The 18,053-nt window shown below is 36.5% G+C and overlaps 1 protein-coding gene across 12 annotated transcripts in view; it reads left to right on the forward strand.

Moving 5' to 3' along the window:
* The window catches only part of PSD3 (pleckstrin and Sec7 domain containing 3), a 784,568-nt gene that overhangs the window by 505,881 nt on the left and 260,634 nt on the right, over positions 1-18,053 (forward strand). For 10 of the 12 annotated variants that reach the window (XR_008915561.1, XM_056813641.1, XM_007476432.3 and 7 more), the window contains one exon: positions 1,922-2,011. Coding sequence is in view for 9 of the 12 variants with exons in the window: in XM_056813641.1 (XP_056669619.1) it covers positions 1,922-2,011 (90 nt within the window). In the remaining 3 variants the exon portion in view is untranslated. Of the gene's footprint in view, positions 1-1,921; positions 2,012-8,179; positions 9,875-18,053 lie in introns of all 12 variants that reach the window. The other 2 variants (XR_008915563.1, XR_008915562.1) reach the window with 2 other exon arrangements.

Raw genomic sequence — 18,053 nt, forward strand, 5'->3', positions numbered from 1 at the left:
AGATGGAATATCTTTTTTAAGGAACAGCAAGAAGACCATTGTCATTGGATCAAAGAGTATGGTGTGTGGAGGGGAAGATGTGTGAGAAGACTGGAAAAGTGGGGTCAGGGAGAGCTAGGTTATGAAGGATTTTGAACACTAAACAGGATTTTATATTTGATTTTGGAGGCAATAGGGTGCTGCTGTGACAGATAGGTTTGCTAAATGGTGCTAGTGAAACATTAATTCTGTGTTCTTTTTCCTCATCCCTTTTCTAACTATTCACCAAATTTCAAAAGATGAGCCACATAGGTTGTTTCTGAGGTTGGAAATATCATTTCTTCAAACTTTTGGAGGGAAAAATCTGCAAGTATAAGGGCACAGTCATGATTTTCAGTATCTAAGTACATCCAGACCTCAGATTTGAATAGAGTTAATCTAAGTTCCATTTCTTACAACCTAACTGCTCTGCTCCCTTGATAAGGATCATGTCTTAAAGAAACTTTGTAAGTTCTCAGACATTGAGTACAATATTACCACCCACAGAAGACAATACGTAACACAAGTATATTTCTCATAATCTATGATTAAAGAGAATAATTATTTTTTCAGCATTTAGAGAATTTGCTATTTAAAACAGACTTAGAAAAGGCTCCTTATTACAAAGTAAAGAACTTTTAAAAAGTTAATAACTGTCTTAAAAATTTTCCTCTAGCTAGTTTTTTAAGTGAATTTTTCTAGCATAAAAATCCATGAGTGTCTAAAATGTTCTAGTGTCTGCCATGTCATCTTGTACCTTAAGCACATACCAATATCAAGGACACTAGAAATCAAATATTAGTCATAAAGGATAGAATTATAGATCTTGGAAGGGATCTCGTCAAGTCATCTGACTCAGAACCTTGTTTACAGGCAAGAAAGGTATGATTCCCTTTTGCAGCTGAGGCTGCTCCAGTTAGTAATGGGTGATGGGGGTTGGCAGAGAGCAATACTTTCATTTCCTTCCTCTTGATGGAATGGTCTTCTCATGGCAGGATTGGCAATCCTGTTGCTTAGTAGATACCTATTTGCTAAAGTATTCAGGTAGGAATTTAATACAAAACTCTTCCTGTAAGAAGTTTACTTTGATTTTGCAAAGAATACTCTCATTTTGGTAAAGTAAGGCTAACTTCTGTAACATGGCATCCTTGGGATAGGAGGATGCAAGCACAAAGTGATTTGAGGACTTTTCCTCCCTGTGTTTTCTACACTGTGAATACCACTTGCTCATGAAGTCACATCATGATCCTTTTACAGGGAAAAAACAAGCACTTTCTTGCCTTGGTCAATTACTTCCACCTGTTCTTGTAAGGAACCCATTTCTGATCTTAGCTGGACTGTCCCCTGGATCAGAGACACAGAGTCTGCTCCTGGTGCTCTTTCCTGGTATGGCCTTAGAGAATCTAGACAAGATAATTTCCCCCATATAACTTGTAGGTTGCTGGTATTGACTTTAGATGAATTTAGAAGAATTGGAGAAGGACTTGAGTGGAGTAAATGAAATAATATGTGTGTAATGATAGCCATGAGGAGTCATTTTAGAGATATCATTTCATCCCCATTAATACTAGAATATATATGTATTCCTTTGCTAAATGGGACATAAATGCCTTTACCAGGTAGAATAACAAGGATTTTTTCTTGAATATAATGTCCGCTTTTATTGTATATTTTATTAGGAACATACATCTTCTAACTTATTTTTACCCATTTGATTTCTTTTTTGCTGGAGTTTGTATCTATCCCATTAGAAGTTAGATCAATCTATGTTTAGATAGATCTAAAATTATGGCATAAAATAGGGTTAATTATAGGTGAACAAAATATGGTATGAGGGATGGGGATAAAGCATAAATAAGTATTTGTAAGTCATTGAGATTTTTTTTTTCTACCCATATTTCAGAATATTGGAAAGAAGATGTCTTGTCAAGAGTTTATTACGAATCTCCAGGGTGTGAATGAAGGCAGTGATTTTCCCCGGGACCAGCTGAAGGTAAGCAAGAGGCAAATATAATGGTTTAAAAAAATAGGTTTACATTTGAATTCATGGACCAGATTTCTGAGTTTGAAATTGTTAGACTTAAGGATTCTTCCACTATTTGCTTTCTGATTTGGATTTTTATCAGATTTGTTAGAGTGAATAGAAATTTGGCATCTCCTCAGGCTTCTTTTCCTTCAAAATATGTATGGACTGTTGTTCATTCCTGCAGAATAAACCTAGGTGAAACAGAAAATCCTGGAAACCATTGCAATAATAACTTGTTAAGTAGATGCCATAAATTTGGCATTGAACTTTTAGGCTGTTTGCAATCAGACTGCTTCACCAGCTTGGGAAAGGTTACAAAGGTATATTCACTATGGAAACAAAATGCATTTGCAGATTATAATGGATACAGTTCTGGCTTTATTCAAGCTCTCATCACATGTACTTGAGCTGTCTCTGCAAATCGATTAAATTAAATCTGAATAATTACAAAATGCCTGCAGTATTGGCAGTCTGGCTTTATTTTGGGGCTCATTCCTCTCCATCATCAGATAGTTATCAGAGAGACAACAGAGTCGAGATTAGGATTCACAGCACATTCTTCAGGAAGATAAATGAAATGATGTGTTTTTAATCAAACACAAGATTGTTAGCAAGAGGAAATATGAATCTGGTTGGGTGGGATGGGGTCATGTAAGGTCTGATTATGGTATACAGTGGATCTGGAGTGGGATTCAGGAGGACCTGAGTTTCAATTTGACCTTCAACACACAAAAGTTGGGTGACCCTGGGCAAGTCACTTAACTTCAGTCATCTGTAAAATGGGCACAATAATAGCACCTACCTCCAAGGCTTGTTGTGAGGATCAAATGAGATGATACTCTTTGCAAACTTTTGGCACTAAAGAAATGCTAGCTATTATTGTCTCTTATTTGAGCCCAGTTTTCTGACCTAATGTTCACCTTGAATTCTTATGGAATCAATGATCGGAAATAGGTTTTTGTCACATAAAGAGCAAATTTGTCTCACTAGGTGATGCTGTAGTAAGTACTATATTAGGCTCACTGTAGGAAAAAAATGTCTTATCTCCTGTGCCCTAGACAATTGTTTTTAAATTATAAGTGAGTTATAATTTAAATTGTAACTGAAGATAGACCTAAGTGCCTTCAATTTTAGAAGAAGTAATAAGAATTAAAGGAGGGCAAAAGACAGTATGAGTTATATTAAATATATATATATATATTAGTGCTAAACATTTTTGAATTTAGTAGCTCATTTCATTTCAGAATAGCGATACTAGGCAAAAGGAAAAGAGGAAAAACATTATTTTAAAATAAACAAGTGGAGATACCATTTACTTTTTTAAAAGACCAGCATAGCTATTTCCTAAACTTTGGCTCTGAGTAGTTACACTTTGTTTCTGTGAAGCAGCTTTAAAGGAGATAAAAGGTGCCCCACTGTGGCAGGAACTGTGTTCTTTGATCTCATACAAAAGGTCACAAGTTAGCAGGTTTTTTTTTTGTTTGTTTGATTTGTTTGTTTCAGTTAGAGTTAGTCTGGAAAATAATGGATTCTTTGAAAAGGGAGGATCTGCCAGGCTTTAGTCAGTAATATTAGAAAGGAAAATTGACAAGATAATTTCCCCCATATAACTTGTAGGTTGCTGGTATTGAGTTTAGATGGCTTACATTACTGTAGTTACATAATTGGGGAGTCTCAGAGCCTTTGTAAAATGATGTGGTCAGGTGAGAAAATGCAGCCCAGATTCCAGCCAGACATTGTCACACACCAGGAAAACATCCTTCCTCCACTGCCTGGCCAGGCAAAGAATTTGCCTGATGATTATGATATGTTTTGCAGTAGTGCAATTGAACTTTGTTTACAAACCTCAGAGGAAAAAAAAACTAACCCACAAACCAACAGTATGTTATGCTGTGCTCTATTTCCTATGGATCTATTGGTTACTCATTGCTATTCCAGAAATGGCTATGGAGTCTAGAATGGAAATTGTCAAGTGGAAGAATATTGACTTTTTTTCCCCTCTGGAAGGTGATAGTCTCCCATTTTTATAGGAATCAGGATTTTCCTGCATGCTGCCACATGAACGAGGTTTCATTGAAATCATTTTATTTTTATTATATGGTTCTTTTTGTTTTCTTTAACTTTTTCATGTTAATTATTTCTGCATTTCCTGCTGATGTAAATTATAATTTGATTTAAAAAAATCTTGTTGGGTATGTGTATCTGTGTATACACACATTATACATATCAGTATGTGTTTGTATGTAGATTCACATACATGCAGATATACATTCTGCATATGTAAAACATGTCTGCACATAACACACCTGTCTATGTGATTAGGCATATGTATATACACACCTGTACTTTTTACATATTAAAGTATAAATGCACATTCACCTGTATGATTAATTACTGTGGTATATACACATAAACATGTACATATATGTAAATATACAGGTATGTATATGTATGCAAGTAAATAGTTATACACACATCTCTTCACACAGATGGATTAACATACTCAAACATTCCATGTAAGTTTTAGATTCTATCCTGTGAGTTGTGAAATACTTAACAAAATAATTACATGAAGTACAACTGGTATTTTAAATGTAAATAACTTTACACCTGAGGTTCTGAGTTCAAGTTCATTTAATTTTTCTCTTCCCTTTTCACTCTCTGCCATCACTCATTATGCTGATGGTAACTGATGGCAAGCAGAGTGTTTATAAAATGAAAGGGCGGCTTTATTAAAATATCGTTTGAATGAACAAACTCCAATACAAAGCTAGAAGAGACCCTGCAGTGAGTTTATATTCTAATAAGTGTAAACCACCCATATAGAGGAGGAAATAGGGTCCAAAGGCCTTTTGGGTTGTAGTCAGAGGGGCTAAATGGAGCCTTAGGGCACCCTTTCCTGGTGGCAGTGCGAATATTGGTTTGATGACTGCTCATAGAGTGAGAGATGACAGGGAGTGGTGGGGTGACCAGGGTGGTTATCCAGGCAGGGCAGAAGCCAAGATGCCCCTATGGCCCGAGCCTGGCTTTCTTGGTGTGGAAAGCATTGCCTGAGGCTCTCTAGAGATGTGGGTTAGATAAAGAGAGATTCTTTCACCTATCAAAGAGAACTCTTGGAGAACAGAGGCTTCCAATGAACCACCCTTTCCCTGGGAGAGGGGGGGAGGGAAGAGAGTAAGAGAGAGAAGAAGAGGTGTATTTTTTTTTTTTAACACTGAGACCGACAGTCCTGGCAGATTTTTCTCCCTAGGTTTGGCTTCTCCTTCACTTCTCCTTGATTCTAAACAGTTGGCAGCAGTCAGTAGTCTCAGGCCAGGCCAGGACCCTCTGCCAAAGCAATTCTTTCATCGTCCTTGAGCACATCACCGAAGGGGGAGGCCTCCAGAGTTTTCCCACTTGGCAGGAAGATGTTGTCCTTCCTGCATGACAGTTCTTTTGATGTAATGATGACAAATTAGGGATTCCCTCTTGCTGAGTCTGTTTTCTCCCTTTTTGCAACACAGAGCAACTTCCCAAATCCTGAGGCCTTGTGTAGGTTCAGGCCTATGTCTCTTTACACCTTCCAAAGGGAGGCCCAGATAGTGCCTACAAATCTTGATGTTCTTTCTCTCCTTCCCCCTTCTCCCAGGCCTTAATTTGTGTAAAATCCCTTGAAAAGCCCCTCAATTTCTCCTTATTTATTTCCTAAGGATTTAAAAATCTCCTTTACACCACTGTTGATGATTTTCCTAATCACTTAAAGGTCAGCAGTCCTCTGCTTGTCTTATGGAGTTGGGCTGGTGGGGGAAGCTGCATTTTATGGGCCCTTCTGCCTGCATTTTTCCTGGGAATAGCATTCAATTTTGGCGCTAAAAGGTGGGAGAGGGAGAAAAGCCCCATGGTTCTGTGTACCACTTTCATTGTGTTCTTATATAAGAAACCAGAAAAACACTCAGGAAAATGATTCTATTCCTATGAGTAATCAGCCATAAGAATGAAAATCTAACATTTCCCCCTTCCTTTTCCCAATGGAGCTTGTAGAAATTGAAGGGCTTTGAAACTGGCTTAATGTTTCCTGTCCTGAAGCCAGGTTTTTATTGCATGTGTTGTCCTTATTACTTTTAGATTCCCTTGTTATATTTAAAATAAGATTTGAATCTGTCTGCTGCTATGGGCAGCCAGGCCGTCAGGAATATTTATTGAGGGCTTATTCCTTTGCTGGGCATGGTATACTAGGTTAAGTATAAGGGGGGAGACACAGAGGAACTAGAAACAAGTTTTTTACCCCAAAGTGATTACAGTCATTTGAGAGAGAGATGAAGAGGTATTCCCAACCCCTCCAAATGCATAACTATTCTATAGCTTTCTTCATGATTGAACTGTAAATTAAATTTCAGTAGTGTAACTTGGGTAGTTGTTGTATAGGAGCAGTAATTTATTAATTTTAATTTAAAACCCACGTTTTTCACATTGTAAATCATTCAGTAGTTTTAAATCTTGCAGTACTTAAAAGTACATCAGGGATTTTCCTTCAGTAGTGAAGAACTCACTTGAAGGCTTTAAAGTACAAATATCGAGAGAATTTTATACTTTCAAATAAGCTTAGGCTATCACCAAAAGGATAGAAGATAAATTGAGTCATTAAAATAAAAGAGACAAACCTCACTGTTTTAAAGGTATGTATTTCATGTACTTCTTTTGGTCTCTTCTTCTTTCTATTAACAATTTACATAATGCTTCTTTAGTCAATTCTTCCTCTGTATCACCCACAGTACCTCTGCACTTACCCCCACACATCCCATTCCTGTCTTACATTAGTCCCCTGTACTTTCTTGATTTTCTGTATCAGGAAAGTGCCAACATTGTTTTTCTTTTCCAAAATCTTTAATGGCTTTTTGATCGCTATAGGAAAAAATATAAACTCCTTATTTTGGCAGTCAAGCCCTCTTCCACAACCTGGTTCTATCCTACCTGTACCCAGTCATATTAATTTCATACAAATTATTACATATTAAATTCATACAAAATTTAACTACTAGTTATTCCCTGAACTTAACTTTCCCTCCCTCACTTCTTTATTGTTATAAATCATCCCCCAGTCCTGGGACTTCTTGCTCATCCCTGTCTATCAGAGTCCTTATTTTCTTTCAAGGCTTAGTTTGGATGCTATCTCCTTCTGAGGAAGCCTACCTTGATTCCCTCAAGTGCTAATAATTCTGTCCTCAAATCACTTCCTTTTATATTGGTCTATTTTAGATTCTTCTCTCCTCCTTCAACTCCCAATAGAATATAAGATCCTTAGTAAGGACTACTTAATTTTTGCTTCTGTGCCTGCCTCTGATCTCAGGGTCTTTGTACACAGCAGATATTTAATATAGGTTTGCTTGATTGATTGAATTGGTGACCCATATTTTCCTTACTGCTTTATGTGTAGAGAGAGAAGCAGCAGAGTTGTGGGATATGATGGACACTGGTTATCTAATTATTGGGGTAGGGGAAGAAAGGACCATTTCATTATAAACTTACATGAAAGGTGCTTCTCCCAAACCTATGACAAAGATAAGAGGAAATGAAGGAGACAAGAAATAAATGAAAATTGAGATATGAAGGTACAGGGTTGAAGGTTGGCTACCAGCTGTGTATTAATTTTCATCTGAGATGAAAGCTGGAAGAAAACTTCAAATTTAAAGAATGAAGTATTTTATTTTGCCTCTGTATTTTCAGCTGTTGGCAGGATAATACTCATGTTGTGCAGAGATCTATATGGGTTTTATGGGGTGTTACCAGAAAAAGTAGATTTTGTGTATCCCCTTTCTTCCAGGAATTTTATTGAAAAAAAATCTAAAAATAAGTTCATGGACCAACTTGAGAACTTCAGAGCAAATTGTAAATAGTTTGCCTAGTGCTGAACAAGAGACAAGGACCTTAAAATCTAAAAATTGGCAGTGGTAAATTAATGAAAAACCCACAGGAGTTGGGAAATAGTGCCTTGGTTCCTAAGGCAGTTTCACTGGAAATCGATGGGAAGCTAAGAAGGTTGCCTGAGCCCATTGATTAAGGAGCCATCTTTTGGGTTATCCATTAGCCAGCCTGCCATTATAATGTTCTTTAGAATGTTGTTCCTTGGTAGGAGCTCTGTTGCTGTGTTTGTTTTAGTGCCTTTGATGTGTACTGGTTACTTTGAAGTCATCATGAAGCCCCTGAAATGAAACCTGAAAGCTTTGTCAGGTTTGAAGTCAACAGTGGATCCTTGCTGCCTTTTCCCCTCAAGGGTGGTGAATCAAGATACCTATCCCAGGTAGATGCATGTGTTTGAAGTCAATAAAATGAGCATAAACCATCCTAGTGAAAGCTTTGTTTGGTACTCATTTGTGCATTAATCCATGGCCCAAATGTTGTGTTTTGCTTTTCTAAATGGCCATGTTTAGTGTTTTGTTTTTTTTGAAATTGTTCTCCAGCAACGCATGGGCTAAGTACATCCATTCCTTAACACTCCTAAGCTGACTAAAACTGTGATATGCTCTCTTAAAAGAGAGTTTATCATTTGATCTCCTCAGGGTAAAAGTAATTTATTAAAGTGAAGTAGGAATCAGGAGGAAAGGGAGATGAAGCAAGGAATAAATTAAAACAAATATTAGACCCAGAGGGTCAGTAAAGAAAAACAAAATATTTTAAATGAAGATGAATGTCTTCTGTCTGACAAGCAAGGAAGATGATTATGAAGTATAAAATTACACTTTACAAATTCCCCACCATCAGACTGCTTTATCTCTGACTTTTGTGTTTAAAGGTAAATGGACAAAAAATTAAGTGGCCTTTAACTATTTTGAGACAAGCTTTTTGGGGGGAAAGGGAGGATGTTAATAGGGAGAGGTGTTAAATTCTGAGTGTTTAAGAGAAATCTACAGACTAGCTAGTTTAACCTGTATGCTTTTGCCTATGGAACTAACTTATTCATAGCCCCTGGCATGTTAGGATGGGGTAAGATAGAGCACATTTTTTTTCTCCCAGTATTTATTTTTTTAAATTTCATTCATACCTACAAAATGTATAGATGAAGAATAATGGGGAGTAGCCCAGGGGGTCAGTGGGTAGGAATCCAGGAGGTCCTGGGTTCAAATGTGGTTTCAGTCACTTCTTAGCTATGTGACCTTGGGCAAGTCACTTATCTCCCATTGCCTATCCTTTACTGCTCTTCTTACTTGGAACTGATACTTAGTATCAATTCTAAGGCAGAAATTAAGGGTTTAATTAAAAACACACACACACACAAATCTGTAAAATGGGGAATGAGTGTAAAAATGAAAATGGAAGGGAGGGCTCAGAATTGAAAGGTCCAGTAGGGTTCAGGATGTGTATAGAATCATGGGCTCCTTGAGTTTGAATCTTGTCTTTAACATCCTTGCTTTCCAAAGATCAGTTGAACTAAGTAGTAATAGGTTCATCACCAGTAGACTGGTTACATAGCAAGAAATTCTTAGGCTATGGTAACCCAAAGTAAAATTCCAAATGGCCCTCACCTTTGTGCTGCTCCCTTTTATTTCTGTTTTGGCAATAGAAGAGAATCAGAGAATTGCATGTTTTTGCATGCACGGAATTGCACAATTTCTATGCCATATACGGTTCTTGGAACTCTAAATGTGATTTCCTTGTCCAGTGACCGAGTGATCGTAGTACAGGAAGAGATGAGTCTTGATATTCTTACTATAAATGAAGCCATGAGAAAGAAAGAAACAACCAGATGAAAGATTGGTGCCCAGTGCAAGGCTGATTCACCAGGAGAAATCAGTGAAGAAAAAGATAACAAAGGCATAGGAAACATTTTAAGATGTTATTAATACTGAAAAGAAGGTAACCAAGAAGAATATTCAATACCTACCTATATGTTTACTTTCTTATTTATGCAAACTGTTTGTGAAATTCACCTGTATAGATATCAAGGACTTCCTCCATTAGTAGAGAACAGACATACTTTCAAGTAATATTCTACGATAAATTTTATCTTTAGCATGATACAATTGATTGAAAGATACAGAGAATATAAATTGCCACTGTGGCTATTCTGTTTTGTTTTGGGGGGAAAGGCACCATTTAATTTGGCAGAGCATAACACCTTACAGGTTGTCTTTTAGCAATTGCCTTCCAATTCTCCATCAGAGTCATTCCTGATTCCTTGAAAGAAATGCTAGCAGAACTAACTTTGGTTATTTGCTGGTTATAAGCCTCAGGTGAGTCATAAAATTAGAAGGCAGATGTTTGCCAAAAGCATTCGCGATGATGATGGAGGAGATTCCCTTGGATATTGAGATCCTTCACATGTTCTACTTTGCAGATAGCATGGTGCTGTTTAGATTATATCCATGCAGTTTGATCACTCCTACCCATCATTCTTTTGTTTTTAAAACCCCCTACCTTCTATCATAGAGTCAATATTAAGTGCCAGTTCCAAGGCAGAAGAGTAGGAAAGGCTAGGCAATGGGGGGGGGTCAAGTGACTTGCCCAGGATCATACAGCTAAGAAAGGTCCAAGATCATATTTGAATCTAGGATCGCCTCTCCTGACCTGGCTCTCTAACCACTTAGCCACCTAGCTGCCCTTGCCTACTCTCTATTCTTTCAATTCTAATTTCCTTTAGGATCAAATATTAAATGTTTGACTTTTAAAACCCTCCATACCCTACTTTTTCAGTAGCATTACACCTTCCATCCAGTCTCTCCCACCAACATAGTTTGTGATCTAGTGACATTGGCCTCTTTGCTTTTCCTCCTGTATGACACACCATCTCACAATGTCAGGAACTTTTGCCTTGGATGTTTCCCAAGTCTGGATTTTTCTCTCACCTCTTTTTCCTAGCTTCCCTGACTTCCTCTAAGTCTCAGCTAAAGCCTTCCTTTTTTTGCAAGAAGCTTTTCTGACTCCTCTTTAATCTTAGAATTTTTCCTTGGAAATCCCTGACTGTGGATATGCATATGGATGTGTATTTATTATTTACTTGTGTCCTGTTCACATATAACTGTATATTGGTTCCTTTCTTAGACTCTGAACTTCTTTTTAACAGAAACTGTTTTCTGTTGTTTGTTTTTTTTTCTTTAAATATTCTTTGCCCCCAGCACTTGGCATAGTACCTGGAATATAGGTGCTTATAAATGATGATTGACTAAATGGATGAAGAGTTTAGTTTGACCATCTACATATGAAAGACTGAGTGAATGCAGAATTACTTTTGCACAGATTATGCCTACAGGTTGAAAGAGAGCCTAATCAAGATTGGAATAGTAGTCCAAATGAAATATAAGGAGAGGGGACAAGAATGCTTTCAGGAATTTGCAAAATTATTAATGGCCCTAAATGTGTCTTAGAAACAAAAGCCCATCTTTTCAATATTAGCATTCCACCAGTATGGGGCAGCTAGGTCGTATAGTGGATAGAGTGCCAGGCCTGGAGTCAAGACTCATCTTGAGTTCAAATTTGATTTCAATCACTTAGAAGGTTTGGTGACTCTGGGCAAGGCACTTAACTCTGTTTGCCTCAGTTTCTTCATCTGTAAAATTAGCTGAGAAAGGAAGTGGCAAACCACTCAAGTATCTTTCCCCAAAAAACCTCAACTGGAATCATGAAGAGATGTTCATGACTGAAAAATTCCTGAACAACAACTATAACAAATTACACTAGCAGTATTATTGGACTGTAAAACTTCAAACATAGCAATCCTTGGACTATTGAAAACGACTTTTACCCAGAGAACAGTGGAAGAAGACTAAAATATTTCATCAGAGGAAAAAGAGGATAGAAAGAGAACATAGGAAGTTCAAATCAATGAAAGAGAGCTAAGAACAGATGATGAAATTTAAAGCTGGATTAATAGGAGGAAGCTCAGAATAGGCACAAAAGTTTGGAAGTGAATAACCAGGAAAATGCTGCAAGAATTTAAGATGATATTAATAACAGTACTATGAATAGCAGAAAAGTGCTGATTTTGGGATATTTTACAAGCTCAGCTACCTCCTCTAAGTCTACATAGAAACAGATGGGCTGTATAAGACTGAACAAAGAGCTTGGGGTTATCTAGATGTGGAAGAAAGGTTGACTGATGGTTAGATTTGGCATTTTAATCAATCTTAATCAATCTGTAAGCATTTATTATATGCCTGTTGTATGCCAGTCATTGTAGTAGGCACTGTAAATACAAATCCAAACAGTGAAACAAGCTGTGCATTAAGAGGATTAATTCTAGCAGAGAAGACAAGTATAGGTATGTAAAGAATAAATGGAAAGAGAAAAAAAATACAAAGTACTTAAAGACAATTTGCATTTGCATGGATCATGAAAGACTTCATGTGGAAAGTGTTCTCTGCTCAAGGGAGAGATTTTATTTTTTTTTAAAAACAATTTTGTAATAGGTTTCTAAGCCTTTCCATTTGGAAATTTTTGTGTCCTGACATTTGTTGAATTTTATGGGTTTCTTGGTTTATAAACAAAAAGCAAAGTTAACTGCTTCATATTATTATCTATGATTTTTTATCTTATAAAGAGCACAAATATTTGTATGTTATATGACCTCAATAACTGAATATCTAGAAGAAATTAAAAAGCATCCCTAGACACTCCTTTTTTATGTGATGGAAGTATAACAGGAATAATGAGGCCTTGACTCTGCTTTGGTTCCTCATAGGAGGGGAGAGAATGTGAGATCTGGAAGGAATCATAAAACTTGTCTAGGGTAATGTAGCTTGACTAGAGGGCTAGTATTAGAGTCAGGAGTAAAAATAAACTAAATGTCCTGAATTCCAGTAAAGTCTAGAATTCATATTTAATATGAATTCTTAAAATGAATATTTAAGATGTTATATTATCTTTCTTTCATTAAAAATATTCCCCAATTCCAGTTATCTCTTTCTTCTCATACTTGCAGTGTTATATCTATGCAATAACAAAAACTTTGGGGACTTTTAGTAGAATTAATCCCTGAAAATTAACTTTTAGCATTCTTTTTACTCCTCTGTTTATCTCTTTAACCTGAATTTTCTTAACTACATGGCTCTTGCCAGCCTTTACATTTTTGGAAGGAAATAATACAAAAGGCTCTCAGCTATTGAATTGCTCTCAGGTTGTAAGATGTTGAAGTGTTACAGTATTAAACCCCATCAGCTTTTCATTATATAACAACAAAGGAAAAGTCAGTTTAATAAAAAAAAAGTAAATTGTTTTGTCCATAGAAAGAATCCGTTTGTTTGGCAGCCTCACAGACTTGGAAACTTGGAGAAACTGAAAGGGCTTGAATGAATGCCTTTGATTTATTGATTTGCCATGTAATGGGGAAAGCAAGATGGTAGCATTAGGGCACCAGAGTTCAAATGCTGCCTTTACTACTTTACTACTACAGATGTGATGATCTTGAACAAGTCGTTCCCCTTCTTTCCCCCTGGTAAAATGAGTGGGTGAGGTTAATTACTTTTAAGTATTTTTCCTCCCAATTCTAAATCTCATGATCTCTCTTTGGGGGAAGGAGATACATATAATAGTGAAAAAGGAAATAAATTACATCATTCTGCAAAATGGCAGATATCCAATCTGTCTTTAGACTAATAATAACTGACATTTATCTAGCATTTCATTTGAAAAGCACTTGGCATGGATTATCTTTTTTGAACCTCACACCAACTCAATCAGACAGGTATTGCAAGTTATAGTATTTCCATTTTTCAGATGAGAACAATTCAGTCTCAGTGAGGTTGAATAACTCGTTGTTGTTCAGTTGTGTCTGTGATTCTTCATGACCCCTGGGGTTTCATGGTAAAGATGCTAGAGTGGTTAGCCTTTTCTTCCTCCAGCTCATTTTATAAATGAGATAAATGAGGCAAACAGAATTAAGTGACTTGCCCATGTTTATATAGCTAGTAAGTATCTGAGGTTAGATTTGAACTCAGGAAGATGAGTCTAACTGACTCCAGACCTGATACTTTATCCACTGTGCCACCTAGCTGCATTGAATGCTTTACCCATAGTCATATAGCTAATAAATTTTGTAAGGGGGAATTTAAAACCAAGTCTTTCTGATTCCATGTCTAGTATTACATGCAGTAGCCCCCCCCCCCACACACCTCTTTTTTGGTAGTGTCATTATGCTGGCAGGATTTATTAAATGACACATTCATTCCCACAGATGATTGAATAGCCTGACACCTATGACCCCCCCCAGAGGAATGTTTATTTTGTATAGTATTTTATTTTCCCTGTATTACATATATAAATTATTTTTAACATTCATGAAAAAAAACGTTTTGAGTTCCAGATTTTCCTCTCTCCCCTCTTCTTTAAGACAGTAAGCAATCTGATAAACATGTACAGTCATACAAAGCAAGAATAATGTTTTTAATGCATAAAATACACAGGATTACAAAGGTAACTGACTATATTGAAATGCAGTTAAAATATTTTTTAAAAAAATTAGTGGACCCTGATTTAAGAAGTCCTGTTCTACATCTATGATACTGTAGATCTCCCCTTGAAAATCTGGTTCACATTGATCTTTTTGTCAAATGGCTTTTCCTCTTTGCTTGTTTTATGAGAAGAGTTCAAGTATTTCTGGTGTGAACTTGGAGAAGTAGTCACTTCTGGTCCTCATTTTATTCATCTTGTAGTCTCCAAGCCCCCTTTTAGCTTCACAGGCCTCTGAAAGTGTTAAATAACCTGCCATCTTTTGGTCATTTACCAAAACCAGTTCTGGAAGCAGATTTTAAGTTCTTCATTGGGTTAAAGAGAAGAGTACATACATAAGGTCTTATGAACATGAGAAGATGTTTAAGTTTCCAGCCTCTGTCAATTCCCACAGGTCGGTGTCAGAAGACAGTATGAGGAAGAAATTATCTTCTCCCCTGAGAGGAAAAAAGAAACATCTTTCTAATGTAAAGGCTGAAATAAGTTCTCAGAAATATTTGATCTGAGTTTTATTCTGAGCACACAGTTCAAAATAGGAACTGATGGGTGGTATTTAAATGTAGCTATATAAAGAGCATTCACTGTTGCCTAGAATAGGTGAACAACTCCTGATGAGGGGGTCATTGAAAACCTGGTAACAACAGTATCTGTGATACAGATAGATACTTTTCCTAGTTTAGCAAATCTTTGATGACAGATAATAGTTCTTCTCCAGCAACTTTGAATATTCTGGGTTAAAATTGGAACCAGGCTTTTTTCCTTTGTCTTTTTTTTTCCTGTCAGAAAATCAAGTCTGAAATACATATTTAGAAGGTCATGTTGGGTTTCAGATTCATTGAGAGATGGGAAAGAGGAAGCCGTGAGTTTGTATTATGGTTTGGTAATCATCAGCCTGACCTCAAATATAAAATGATAGTGGCAGTGTTTTGAACCTGCTGAAGCCTCACCGATCATGCTCATTATATATGTATATTTTTTTTCCTACTTAGAATTTTTAAATTTTTAACAATTATTTTTAAGAGTTTTGAGTTTCAAATTCTTTCCCTAAATTCTTTCCCTCTGGCCCCTTCTGAACCCATTGAGAAGGCAAGTAATGTGATTTCAATTTATACAGGTGAGGTAATGCAACACATTTTCCATATTAGCTATGTTAAAAAAGATGCTAATTATATTTAAAGACATATCTGTATAAAAAGTCATCTTAGAACTTTTTTACCAGAACAGATGCTGCTTAAAACCTACAAACAGATTTCTCTTCCCCCTCCCCTCCCCCCATGTAGACTTGTGTTTGAGTGGGGGTGGTAGTATTACTTAAGGGTACTGTAATGGAATATTAACAATTCCCAGAAAGATTCTATTTTTAATCTTATCATGCAGAAGCTACACAGTATCTCATTCAAATACATCCATAGAATTTAGAAATTCATGTGATGCATTATTTTTTTCCTTTTACTACTTAGCTACATCTGCCTTCAACATTATTGTCCTCCCCTCAAGTATCTCCAGATCTGCCAAATTCTTTTATAGTTATAGGGGAAGCCAATCAATGTATTCCTTCAAGAGAGAAAATTTGTGGGGTAGCCCATTTTAACTGCTCTTCTGTCCTTCATTCACTGACTCTCCTTATACAACAAAATCACTCCCTTTTTCATTTTCCCCCTTTATAATATTGGCAGGGTGGATATTGTGCTATTCTGTGTCAGAGGACCAAATATTTGGAGATTCAGTGATTTGTATACAAATGCCTGACAATTATTACTATAATATGTTAGTTGATAATGATTATAGTTTGCTGAATCAGGCAGTTTAGTGGTATGTAATCAACTGATGCAAATTTGAGATGTCAAAATAGCAAATTTAAATCCTCTGCCTCATATCTGCAAAAAACTTGTAGTTTAAAAAATAATAACTACCGTTTTCGGCCCCCTCAGAACTTTACATTTAAGCATACCCATCATTTTGGTATGGAATTGAGCCATCTGTCCTCATCATTTACTCAGATTTAGAATTGAGAAACAGTTGTAAAATTTTGATTGATGAACTGTGAAAGTTTTTTTTTCCAGTCGAGATGACATATCGAAACAAAGAGCAAAGATCTTCAAAAATTGGGCCTTTTGTGATTGTAAAGTTCTGGAGATTTTTTCCATTCAGTTCTTTGGAACAAGAATATTCCTAATGTGAACCATTGAGGATAACTTTTAATCTGAGTAGAATAGCTTTCTTATAAACATATTTTTGGCATAGCTATAATTAGGTCAGGGTGACCAAAGATTTTCTCTAGCACTTGGAGTCCTTTAGCAGTGTGGAAACAACATAACAGCACTTAGCAAAAATAATTAGTTAAATAGGAAACTACTAGTGGACGTGCTGGGGTGAGCTTTTCCCTGAGAAGGCAGCACAAAGCATCTCTTTCTGCTACTCCCATTGGGCAGTGTCCCATGTCCTGACCAAATTCCTCCTTATCACAGGATGTACTTTAGGCTTTTTGCCCTTGACATGCTTTGTGGTATATGCCAAAGGAGCAAAAATTCCATTTAGGGCTCTGTTTCTTGGTATTTTGGAATGGCCATGCTTTTATTGTATCTATGCAAATTTCATCATTTCATCTGTGCTCATTCAATATAATTTTAATCCCTATTTTCCATAACATTGTCCTTGTCCCACCTTGTCTTTTATTCTTTAGAATCACAATGGTCCCCCAGTGTACCACTCAGGCTAGTTGTCAGGTGTTTTTCCATCTGTTGTCTTTCTTTCTTGCTCCATGATTGACACACCTATTTTTTTGAGTCAAATGCCTTGGATGATGTTTTTTAAGTGTCTCGTATGCAAGGCATCTTTAGTCTCAACATGCCACAGTCTGCTTATCTCCCCTCTATGTCTTTCTATTGCCCTTTGGATTATTTTAACTTTAAATCTGTTAAAAAATGGTGCTCTGTTTTTCTCAGCCTTGTAGCACTACTGATAGAATATTGGTCTTAAAATTATGGGCTTTTGAGATAGCAATCAATATCTGACCAGGAAAGCCCCGTGCAATTTCCCATGTAGAATTGCCACTTGTGAAGTATAATCTTCCAATCTCATTGTGGACCCAAATGATTGTCTATCTATCTATGTGTGTCTTTTCAGTATGAACAGAATTGACAACTCCTCCAAAGGTGATTGTCACAAATTATAAGTGCAGAGTGATGCAATGGAAAGATGCCCAGGGCTGAGAATGAATAAAAGTACATTATAGATCTGATTCTGCTCCATTTCAAGCAGGAACTGGACTGACATTTGCCAGAAGCCTCATAGAAAGATTCTTGTTTTGGGAAGGCATTAGGAATATATGGTTAAGTCTATAATTTAGTCACTTTATTGTAGTGAGGGACATTTCTTTCTTATTGAATATACCTCTGTTGAAATATAAGGAGCTCTTCAGTTATCATGACCATGTCAGTGTGTATGTTCTAAAAACCTACTCAATGATTAGTTTTAAATTTATCTGCAGCAGAGCTTAGAATGCCCTTCTGGCTTCTTTTTCTTATAATAATGGAATCAGTATCAAGTGTTTTGGGCATTTCTCGGAACTCCTATTCCAGAGATCTAAATC

The sequence above is a fragment of the Monodelphis domestica genome, chromosome 1 (genome assembly GCF_027887165.1).
Source record: "Monodelphis domestica isolate mMonDom1 chromosome 1, mMonDom1.pri, whole genome shotgun sequence".
NCBI classification, from domain to species: domain Eukaryota; kingdom Metazoa; phylum Chordata; class Mammalia; order Didelphimorphia; family Didelphidae; genus Monodelphis; species Monodelphis domestica.